An 11,925-nucleotide genomic window follows, 5' to 3' on the forward strand; every position below is an offset into this window, starting at 1 on the left:
GAGGGAGGGAGGGAAGGAGGGAGAAAAAGAAGGAAAGGAGGGAGGGAGGAAGGAAGGAAGGAAGCGAGGGAGGGAGGAAGAAAAGAAAAGGAAAGGAAGAAAAGGAAAGGAAGGAAGGGGAAAAAGAAATAGAGGAGAGAAAGAGAGAACTTCTCAGTTCCCTCAAACATACAATTGTAAAATATTACAGCTGGAAGAGACTTTCTAACATAGAGATGTTACAATAGTGTCAGAGCTAAAATAGAAACCTTTGAAGACAGTGTCAGAGCTGGCAAAGATGTTCATATATAGAATGTCCAAGCCTTTGAGAAGATCTAGTTCAGCTCTTTCATTTTACAGATTAGGAAACTGAGGATGACTTGTCTAAGGTCATATAACAAGGTTGTGGAACAGAGCTAGCTCTGTCAACACAAGAGCTCCTTGTAGTAATTGTTTTCTTTCTTTAGTCTTGGCTTGAGGGAGGTAACACAGGAAGCCCCAGGTTCAACAGGGCTTTAGCCACCATTCCCTTGTCTCCCCCTTTACTATAAGTTATTTTTATGGGCTATATCATGAAGAAGAAGGAGGGAAGGAGAATGAAATAATGAAGCCAACTCAGCCACACTGTTCTACATGGAAAGGTTGATTTTAGTATTGTTCCTCTTCAGATTTTCCCCTACAGACTTCTTCAAAGCTACCCAGGATCTGCCAAAACTGTCTATTGGAGAAGATCCACCCCTTCCTCCTCCTTCTTTCTACCACAAAGGAAGTTAAAACTGGCATTTCCAGCAAAACTCAACCCAGACCAACCAGCACCAAGTTCTAGACTTCCCTTAGGTCACATCACAGATTGAGGTAGTACCTGTCCAAACAACTACTTCTCACTCTGGAATCCTAATAGTAACCATATTCTCTAAACATATAGTTCCTACCTTCTAGAACCAAGGGCACCCCCAAGACAGCCTCAAGCATATTTCTTCCTTGCCGTCAGAGAAAGGTAGATTGTTTTTCTGGTCCAAGTAATTCACTTGTGCCAGCTGCTCCCAATCTCAAGGAATCCTGATGATATCCTAGCCCAGGGATAGAAGAAGGTAACCCAAACCCACTTCCCTCTCCAAAAGCCAACAACATGGCTCACTGAATAAATGTGCTATCCTGCCAGCAGCAGCTTTTTAACCCCTGAATCCCTGATTATTCCTAGGCCAAAGGGATATCCTTGGAGGAGGGTCCAGGTAATAAGGAAAGAAAAAACTGTAGTCAATTCCCTATGATTTTTATCTCAGTTCTATTCTTGATTTCCAATTTATCAATTTCTCCTCTAACTCTCATTATTTCCTCTTTTGTATTTATTTTTGGGTTGCCAGATGGCTTTAAAAATGCATAAATTCTCTCTTTTTTCTATTTTGCTAATGTATGTTTTTAGGGGTATAATTTTTCCTTTGAGGATTACTTTCACAGTGTCCCAGAAATTCTGGAATGTTGCCTCATCGTCATTATTGTCTTTCACATGATTATAAGGTGTGTTTTTTTTACTTCCTTGACCTTTTTGTTGAGTTGGATTTCATTATCAAGTCTCCTTTTGAGTCTGTGTCTTTTGCTAGTGCTCTGGGAATTGACTGCTATTTGTATTGTTTTGTGGTCTGGAAAGGATGTGTTTAATACATGTATTTGCAATTTCTCTGGGTTCTAACATGTGTTCTATTTTTGTAAAGGTACCACATGGTGCTTTGAGAAATGTCTGAATATTCTTTAGGGCCCTCATTCATAAGATGCCATGAATCTTTTAGGCTTAAATTTTGTTTGTTAAATAGATTTAGCCTATTACATTGTTTTGCAATTCAATTCAATTTTCCTTTATGAATTTAGAAGCTACACTATTTGGTGTATATATTTTTAACATTGATACAGGCTCTTTGTAGTTTCTTGAAACTACATAAAAGTGTGTTATGTGTTTTTTCCATTTGTGTCTTTTGTATTCAATTGTTTTTATCCCTCCTTCCTCTAAGGTTCATACTTTGACTGAGAGTTCTTTGAAAGAGCTTTGGCAGGGAGATAGGGGGTGCAGAAGGAGTTGCCATTTCAGAATAGGGACCAGCTACTAAGCAGTAGAGTTCTGCTGCCCTGTCCATTGGGATTGGGTCCAAGCCTAAACAGGCACAAAGCAGACAAACCTGAAATTGTCCTCAGGCTTTCTAAGGCCAGCTCACTCTGGAACTCCTTTGGAGAAGGGTTCCCATACCGAGCCAATCTGTCTTCTAGTTGAGTGAAAAGAGGGCTAAACTTGGAGCCAAAAGACCACAGTCTAAGTTCTACTTATTGGTTATGTGACCTTGGACAAGCTGCTTCAATTGGGGAGGTGGGGGAAGCTGGGTTTGAAAAGAACCATCTCTATGGTCCCTTCTGGCCCAGACAGTCTATGTTCTAATATTTTCTGTCTCAAAGTCTCTTCCAGGTCTAGAATTGTGTGTTCACAGGTCCCACCCAGGTTGAACATTTCTACAATTTTAGCATTCTTTTCTCTAAGAACTAGAAATGACCTGCCATCCTATCCACCTATAATTAACAGCACGAGCCATGGGGAGTCAACAGGCCACTAGCAATCAAGCTTGTGCTTAATGACCACCTCCATGCAGAGTCTTCCACAAAGGCCCCTCTGCATGGATTTCCGGAGAGAAAAATGATACCACCATCTTCCACTTATAAACCTTTTACAAGTTCCAAAGGACTTCTCAGTTTATGATTAGATCTTTGTGAGGTAGTTGAGGCAGCCATTACCTCCATTTTACAGATAAGAAAATTGAGGCTCAGGAGGAACTTGCCAGAGGCCACGTAGTAAATCATGTATAATACATTCTCCCAGGACTCAGGCAACATGCAATTTATTAAGACAAGAAGGAGGTAAACCAGGGAAAAGCTTATTACAGTAAAGGAAAAGAAAAAATATGAGAAAGCATAAAAGCAGAGAATACTAATCAGATCTGAGCTGGGATCCTGGCTCCATTCCTGATTTACTTTGCAACAATGATTGGTCAATCCAAGTAACTTCTCTGGGTCCAAATTTTCTCATCTGTAAAGGAGGCAGGGCAGTGAAGTGTGTAAAGAACAATGGACTTGGGAGTCAAGGGAACCAGGATTCAAATCCTGCCTCAGAAACTTATTAGCTGAGTGGCCTTGGGTGAGTCATTTAAGTTCTCTGAGCCTCTATTTCCACCTCTATAAAATGAGACCATTGAAATAGATGGGCTCTGAGGTCTCTCCCGGCTGCTCTAAATCCATAGGTGTCACAGGGTAGTAATTGATGAGAGAGACAGAGAGATATCTTTGTGACCTGTAGTGGTCAGGCAGGGTTCCTTGAATATGAGGACTTGAATCTGGGTCTTAGAAGACAGACAGCAAAGGTGGTGGGGAAGAGGGGGAGGGTCCTGGTTCCATTGAAACTTTTAAAATCTCTTCCTTAATCAGCCCCTTTTGGGGCAGCTGGGTGGCTCAGTGGATTGAGAGTCAGGCCCAGAAATGGGAGGTCCTCAGTTCAAATCTGACCTCAGACACTTCTAGCCGTGTGACCCTGGGCAAGTCACTTAACCCCCATTGCCTAGCCCTTGCCACTCTTCTGCCTTGGAACCAATACATTGTATTGATTCTAAGATGGAGGGGAATGGTTAAAAAAAAAGAATCAGCCCCTTCCCAACCAACTACAGATCTTCATCTTGGTTCTCAATCAACCTACACCCCCCTTTTCCTCTTCCCACTCCCCACCCCTACTGCCTTACTGAGAAGCCTTTCCTCCAGGGAAAGGGGGGCAGGGGAGGCTGTTTCCAGGCCATTGCTTGCATGACTTGGGTCAGGTTCTGGAAGGACTTCATCTGGGCCTCAGTTTCTTTACCTGTAGAACAACACTGGACAAGCTCTGCCTCAAGTGCTTGTTATACAAATACAATGAGGCAAATACACCTCAAAAAAAGGCAGGAGAATGAAAGGAGAATACAGGGTATAAAGGAAGTCCTTTAGCCCTAGTCAAGAGGATAAGGTGAGTACCTTTATTACCTACTAGGTTTCAACTGGACAGTGCCCACATGTTCCCACAAATCCTGGATGATAAAACCAGGCTGTTAGTATGCAGCGGGGTAGGAGGGAAAATGGCATACAAATTGAGAGGCTTGGGTTCTGTGTTGGCTTTGCCACTAATTCACCATATGATCCTGGCAAGACCACGGGATTAAACTAGTCCATTTTAAGAGATCTTCCAGAACCAACATTCTACAGGATTCTAAGGTCCCTCCTAACTCCAGTATCCTTAGTGCTAACAAATGATGCTGACAGATACCTTTTAAGAACCTCAAAATCTGGCATTCCCTGTTCTAAAGTTCCTTCCAGCCCAGGTAGTCTGTGTTCTAAAATGCCTTCCCACTCCAATATGCCCTGTTCCAAGGCCCATTCCCACTCGGCCATGTCCCGTTCTAAGGCTGCTTTGAGCTTGTACGCTGTGTTCTAAGAACCCTTCCTACTCCTGACATCCTCTCTACTAGGGCTCCCTCAGGCTCTGACATGCCTATGATTATATTAAGTTCTTAGTGGAGTCTTTCAGTTCATTTACATAGCCAGCTGCCTTCACTGGATCCAAATACCTCCAAGTCCCCCCACTGTTCACAGTACTGGCTAATATATTAATCCAGACTTCCAGGAACACATTTTCAACCAGCCAGCAAGGTCCTGAGGAAACGCTGTGTGCCCAATGCCCCTACAGGCACAAGGAGAATTGCAAGGGCCTAAAGTTCGTTTCTAATACTGCAAACTATATTTTTGAGGCTTCATAAACTACCTACCCAAGAACCTAGTTTCTTTCAGGTCCACAGAATCTTTGAATGTCAGTTGGAAGGTTCCTTAGAGGCCAACTAGTCCAATTCCATTCTTTTAAGACCAGAGAGGGGACCTGCTCTACCCATGCATCTGAAGTCTTGGGACTATTCGTAATTTTCATATATATTAACCTGATAGCTCCACCAAAGGACATGGCAGATATTCCTGTCTCTAGAGGCAGCTGGGGACACAGTGGATGGAGATAGGAAGACCTGAGTTCATGATACTTTACTAGCTATGTGACCTTAGGCAAGTCACTTAACCCATTTGCCTCCATTTCCTCAGATGTAAAATGGGGATGATAATAGCACATATCTCCCATAATTTTCCTGAGGATCAAATGAGTTAATATTTGTAAAGAATTCAAGCATGGTGCCTGGCTCGTAGCAGGGACTTGATAAATGTCTATTTCCTCCTTTTCCTTCCCAGAAAAATAAGGCCAAGAGAAGGGAAATAGCTTTCCCAGTGCCACACAGTGAGTCAACAGTACATTTGGAAGAGAACTCGGGAGCTTTTATTCTCCATCAGGAAAGCTATATAAAATGAGGGGCTTAGAATTACATGATTTCTAAGGTCCCTTCTGGATGTGATATTTTAAATATGCATTAACACCTATGTGAGGTCCCTCTCAAAGCTGATATTTTCTATTCTAAGGCCTCCTCCAGCTCTGACATCCTATGTTCTCAGGTCCTTTTCAGTTCACATTTTATGATTCTAAGCACCTCCTCTGACAATAACCACCCAAGGTGTGGTTTGCTGGTTTGAAGCTTTGGGATGAAAAGGAGAATCACACAGCACTTTCTATTCTTAAAGGAAGGGGGCCTTGCCAGGGAAACAGCTGCCTTAGATGACAGAATCAGGGCTCAGGGCACACAGTTCCTGCCTACATTAGGGCTGCAAGAGAATAAGGCCCCAAAATAACCCACTAGATCTCTCGGGTATCTGCTTGTACAGTCAGGGGGGCCCAGCCTTAGCAGCCCAAGGGGTATCCACTCACCCCTCCCTAGGATCTCCCTAGACCTCCACTCTGGAATCCCTTTCACAGAAAAGGTCAAAGTCCATAGGCCACACCCCCAAACCAGCTCTGACAAGATTCTCCAGGGTGAGAAATTTAAAATCCTAAGACCCTGGGGTAACACTTTATCTATCTGAGGTTAGAAGGGGCTATTAATGAATACATAATTATAAAATAGGAGGCAAGCAAAGATAGAAATGGAGAGCTGTCTCGTGTCCTACCATCTCCTAAATCTTTTGGCTAACCCACTCCCCCACAATATGATGGAAAAATTACAACCTCGAGGGTGAGTTCTGTTTTAGCCTCAACTCCGACCCTGTGGGCCCCTGGCACCTCACTCTCCCTGGGGCCCAGTTGCCTCCTCTGTAAAAATCACAGTTGGGAAATCAAATACCTTTCCAGCCTGAAATCATACATTTCTATGATGTTAGGCCCCAGAGGTGCTTCCTTGTCAATGTGGCCAGCAATGCATTACAAATCTTCGTGGGGAGTCCCCAGCAACCCAGGATCTCCCCTTCTCACTGCAGCCTAGTCTGCTAGGAAAGCAGCTAAGCTAGAGTCAGCTATTACCCTGGTAAGAAGGAACTAAGTATGTTTACTCCAGAGAAGATCTAGGAGGGGAAGACAGTGGTCACTCACTGAGTGTCTGAAAAGTTGTCTGCTAATACAGTAACAGCAATATCATACAGTGTTCAGCTGGGAAGGACTAAACCACTATCAGCAAAGTGAGTCTCCAAAAGAACCGCAAAGGACTCATAAAGAAAAAGATATCCACAGCCAAAGAAGGAACTCCTGGATTCTGAGAGCAGATCAGAGCACACCATCTTCCAGTCTAGTTCCTTCAGGAGATTTCTACTGTGTGTGAGATCATGAAAATATGGGCAAAACCTACTCAACGCTGGGTGGGGGAGGGGGTGGACAGGGAAGGTGAAAAATCTGAATTTTAAAATGCCAAAAAGTGTTTCTACATGTGTTTGGAAAAAAAAAAATAGTCTGTTAGATCCAAGGGCAGGTCTAGAAGGAAAGGTTAATGTAATAGAGAGGTAGCAGAAGGACAAACTACCTACAGTCAGAACTATGGCCAAGCAGAATGGGCCACCTCAGGAATGAGCAAGGAGGAAGTCCCTCCAAGGATGTTCTCCAGCCAAGGACTAGATGCCTGAAGGGTGTTCTTGTGTAGGTATGGGCTGGAATAAGAAGATCTAGGGGGCAGCAAGGTGGTACAGTAGATAGAATGCTGGGTCTGGAGTCAGGAAGATTCATCTTCACAAGTTCAAATCCAGCCTCTGACACTACTAGCTGTGTGATGCTGGGCAAGTCACTTAACCCTGTTTGCCTCAGTTTCCTCCTCTGTGAAATGAGCTGGAGAAGGAAATGGCCAACCACTCCAGTATCTGCCAAGAAAACCCCAAATGGGGTCACGAAGAGTGGGACGGTGACCCAAATAAACAACATGAGGACCCTCCAACTCCAGGACTCGGTGGTATTTTAGGAACTAAGGCTGAAGAAGCCACTACAGACTGGTCCACAGCTGAAGGCAGGCTCCATCTTAGTGATCTGCAAGAAGTGGTTGTAACTGCTTAGCCCCCACTTTCTCAAAGAAGTCCTACCCAGATATATCAGGGAAGGAGGTGATTTTTTTCTTATACACTGCTGAATGAAATCTCTCCATGAACTCAAAAAGGCTGAAACATTATAGTCACATGAAGGTGCCCTAAAGCCGGCACTCACTTCCATACCTTTGTACAAGCCCTTTACTGCCATGCCAGGAAGGCACTCCCTCCTAGTGTAGGCCTTCTGGGATCCCTAGGTTCCTTTGAGCATCAGCTCATGCACCCTAACTCCTCCTCACGGATGGAATGCTGGGCCAGGAGTGAGGAACACCTGAGTTCAAATCCAGTCTCAGAAACTTATTATCTGGGTGACTTTGGGCAAGTCACTTCATCCTATTTGCCTCAGTTTCCTCATCTGTAAAATGAGCACGGCAAGGGCATGGCAAATCACTCATGTCTCTGCCAAGAAAACCCCAAAGGGAGTCATGGAGAGTCAGCCATGACTGAAATGACTGAACAAGAACAAAAAGGTCCCAGGATCGAGTTAGAACCAGAAGATGAAGGTGTCTGCCCCCAGACTAATGCCTAGTAAGTGGGTCCTGCTGCTTGCAGGAAGTTTAGCTGCAGCAGGGGCACCCGCAGCTAAGCTAGAACCAGGGTCTCATGCCGAATGGCCGGGATCTATGTTATATCCCTTTACAAAATAAACTATACAGTGAATCAGAGAGTGCAGTGCTACTTTTCTGCATCACAACACTGACATCACTCCTGCTTGTCCTTGGGAAGGTGGGAAGGTTCTCCACCACTCAGCCCCTGTAATACCGGGTCACCAAAACACCCACCGCTGGCCAGGGGCCAAGTCAGCTCCGAAGGCTTCCCTGATGCAAAACCGGTCAGGTTAGTGGGACTGCAGGGTCCAGACAGGCTGCTCCATCAATTACCCAAGTGACAATGGTTCAGTCCACTTGGGCCTCTAGCCAGGGAGGAGCCACTTGTCAGTTACTGATCCTTCCCCGCACCCACCCTCAAGTCAACACATTCACCTCTCAAATCAGGATGCCCCATTCCTAGCCCTAAGGACCTTCGCCCATGGCTCCAGCAGCTCCCAGGCCAGCATCATGGCCTTAGTTTTAAGAGACAGCAGCTCAGTACAAACCTGAGAATGATCTGGTATCCAGCCAAGACCAGCCCGGCTCCTTGCTCCCCAAAGCACAGATCTAGCCCAGAGATTTCCAAGGTCTACTCAGCCCCATTAGCCCCATAAGGCAGGAGAGCCTCACAGACCCACAAATCAACTCCAGGCTATTCCTGACCTGGCCAGGAAGCAAAGCTGACTGCTAAATCTTTGGAAGCAGATCAGGGACACCGAAAAATCTGCATTCCTGAGGGAACCTCTGAACTCCTATAGCCCCAGTGGCTGAGATGTCTTAGGGTTCCCAAAGTAGGTAGAGGATTACTGAGAAAGGAAAAACTAACTACTGGGAAGAGACCCAGCCTAAGCATGGAGTCCACCTGGGTCTCAAGCAAGCCAGAAAGGATATACAACCCACCCCAGGCTTCAATCCCAAAGATCTTTGCCATTGGACAGAACGGAAGGTGTCCACAGCAAAAAAACAAAAAACAAAAAACAAAAAACAAAACAAAACAAAACAAAACAAAAACAAAAACAAAAAACCCCACCAACAACAAAAAGATCTCATTCTTCACCATCAAATAACCACCTGACAATATGGACCCTAGTGAAAGCTTTTCTCTCTCAACTAGCTTTAATACACACACAGAAGGCCCAACCAAATCTGTCTCTTGGGCCTGCTCATGCAGAGTATGAACAGCATTTCCCTAAAACTGACATACCTTGGATTCTAAGAATTTTAACCTGGAAACTATGACCTTCAATAACCTAGCTGAAAGAATTTGCGCTCTGGGTCTCTGACAGCTGGGCTCAAAAACCCCAGGCAAAGGGGAGTAGGAGCTCCCTGCAATCCACTAAGGTGATTCTGCAACACAGTACATCCCCTCCCCTCCCAATCTCCCCTGCCTGGCCCAGACAGAAGTCCCACAACATACCCAGCTTCATAAGACAGGCTAGCAGGATCCAGAGGGAGATCTCGAAGGGGGTCTGCACATGATGATAGTCAAGGTCCAGGACAGGGAAAAGCTTGCGAATCTTCTTATGGCTGGTGCTGGAGTGGTTGGTCATCGAATGGACTTCATGGCCGACTTCTGGTGGAGCTGAGGTGACATCCCCTTCCCCAGGACCTATGTACAACCCCATGGTGGACACCTTCGATGTCACTGTATTCTGTAGCCCATGGCTCCTGAGAACTGGAAGCAACCCCAGCAGGGCAGCCACCACAAACACAGAGGGGAACACCCGGAGTCGGGAGAGGCCACAGAAGCCAGGCCCTGGCATCTTCTTCTGCTCCTCTCTGGGGGAAGGGTCCCTCCAACCTCAACAAGGGAAAAGCAGGGTCTGGGACATAGGCAGCAAAGAGTCTAGAGAGAGGCACACAAATCTAACAGCTCAAAGAATGGAAATGAACTGGAGGTAGCTGGGGGGAAAACAGGGGGACAAGGGCAAAATTAAACAGGAATCACTAAGAAAAGCTCATGCTTTAAAAGATTACAGAACTGCTCTTCTTAGAGGGAAGAGAGCTACAGGGCCAGGTGGAAAGGGATGCCCACAGACCACGAACTAGGGGGGAGGTGAAGGGGAGAGACCACTAGGATTTCCATATGAGAGAGGAAAGGAAAAGGAAGATGAGGAGACTCTGGAAATCCCAGGACTGGGGAAAGGAGAGGGAAGAAGGGGGAGGGCTAGGATTCCCAGCTGTGGGCAAGAAGAGAGAGCTAAGTCTTCCCTCCACCGGGGAGGGGACTGGCGGGAAGAGGAGAGAGAAGCTGGGAGGGAAAGAGGGAGGGGAAGTTAGATGGCCAGCTAGGAAGGAGATAGCCCGGTGAAAGAAGAGAAATTGGGGAGGACAGGGGGAGGATGGTACCCACGGCTTGGGAAGGAGGCAGAGAAGACTGGAAATCGCAGCTTGGGGAAGGGGGCTGAGGCGGAGCCTCCGCAGCCGGGAAAGGTAGGGACGAGAGGCTGGGACCTAGTAACTGCGGAGAGGGGGGCCGGGACCCTGCAGCTGGGAAAGGGAAGAGGAGGCCGGGACCCCGCAGCTGGAGAGAGCAGGGGAGGAAGGGACCCCGCAGCCGAGGATGAGAAAAGGAGGCTGGGACTCCTGGCAGGGGAGGGAAAGGGGAAGAGGCCGGGGACCAGTCGTGCCGGGGTGAGGTTCCCCGGGAAAGGGCGGGGTGCGGGGGCGGCCCGAGGCGGTGAAAGGGCCCTGGCCGCAGGGGGTGGCTCCAGAGGGCCGAGAAAGCCCGCGGCAACCGGCTCCGGGGCCCCAGCTCGGCTTTCCCCCGGCCCTGCGGCTCCTGCTGGTCCCCTGCAGCTTTAAGTCCGGCTCCCGCAGTAGAGAACTGAGCCCACCCGCCACCCGGCGTCGCCTTTTATACGTAACACAGAGCTGCCGGCGTGGCGGGCTAGAGAAACACCAATGGTACCCGCCATGCTACAGCGCCTCTTAGCGGCACTTTGAGGAAGTGTGCGGGGGCGGACAACAACTGGCTCCAGTATTCCACTGCCAGTGTGGACTCGGGACATTAAATCCCGGACATGCTAGCCCTAGAGTCCATCTCTACTACTCTATAACTCAGTTTCTTCAGAGAAACGCCCTGTAAATTGGATGGAAGGTGTAGGAGATCCTTCGAGGAATTAAGGGCAGGGAAGTGAGGCTAAGACGGGGGTCTGGAGGAAAGAAGGATGAGCAGAGTTTTTCGGGTTGACCCAGTGCTGACTTTGTTCATAGATGTAGAAATGCAAAGGAGTTTAGAGATGCTCTACTTCAACCCTCTTATTTTTCAGATGGGGAATCTCAGGCAAAGAGAAAGTTAACTGACTTGTCCAAAATCACACAGTAATGTCATGCTTCAAATTTAGACCAGTGTTTTGATTCTACTTCCAGAACCTTTTCTACTTTAACCTGGAATCCATGGATAAATTTCAAGGAGTCTGAAAACTTGCACAGAAAAAAATTACATTTTGATTTTCACAAATCTCTAGTTAAAATGTAATATTCCCTCCAATATTTATTTCTTTTTTTTCAATCTATTTAATTAATTAATGTAGAATATTTTTCCATGGTTACGTGATTCATATTCTTTCCCTCCCCTCCTCTTTCTCCCCTCCCCTATCCAAGGAGCAATTCAACTGGGTTTTAAATGTATCCCAATATTTATTTCTTGAAATAAATTTATTATTTATTATATTTGTTTAAGAAATTTTTTATTCCAAATTCTTTCTTCCTAAATTCTCTCCCTCCCATACTCATTGAGAAGGCAAGCAATGAGATATCAATTATGCATGTGAAATCATACAAAAGATATTTCCACATTAGCCATATTTGAAAAAAAAAGCAAGAAAAATAAAGTGAAAAAAATTATACTTCATCTGCATTCAGAGTT

General features: G+C 46.0%; 1 protein-coding gene across 3 annotated transcripts in view; it reads right to left on the minus strand.

The window, feature by feature from the left end:
- SLC9A1 (solute carrier family 9 member A1) overlaps positions 1–10,814 on the minus strand; it is a 75,941-nt gene extending 65,127 nt beyond the window's left edge. For all 3 annotated transcript variants that reach the window (XM_044667925.1, XM_044667926.1, XR_006505781.1), the window contains exon 1: positions 9,472–10,814. In XM_044667925.1, coding sequence (XP_044523860.1) covers positions 9,472–9,817 — 346 coding nt within the window. In that variant the 5' untranslated portion in view covers positions 9,818–10,814. The remainder of the gene's footprint in view (positions 1–9,471) is intronic.
- Positions 10,815–11,925: the final 1,111 nt, after the last annotated feature.

Source organism: Gracilinanus agilis, chromosome 3 (genome assembly GCF_016433145.1).
Source record: "Gracilinanus agilis isolate LMUSP501 chromosome 3, AgileGrace, whole genome shotgun sequence".
Classification (NCBI taxonomy): Eukaryota; Metazoa; Chordata; class Mammalia; order Didelphimorphia; family Didelphidae; genus Gracilinanus; species Gracilinanus agilis.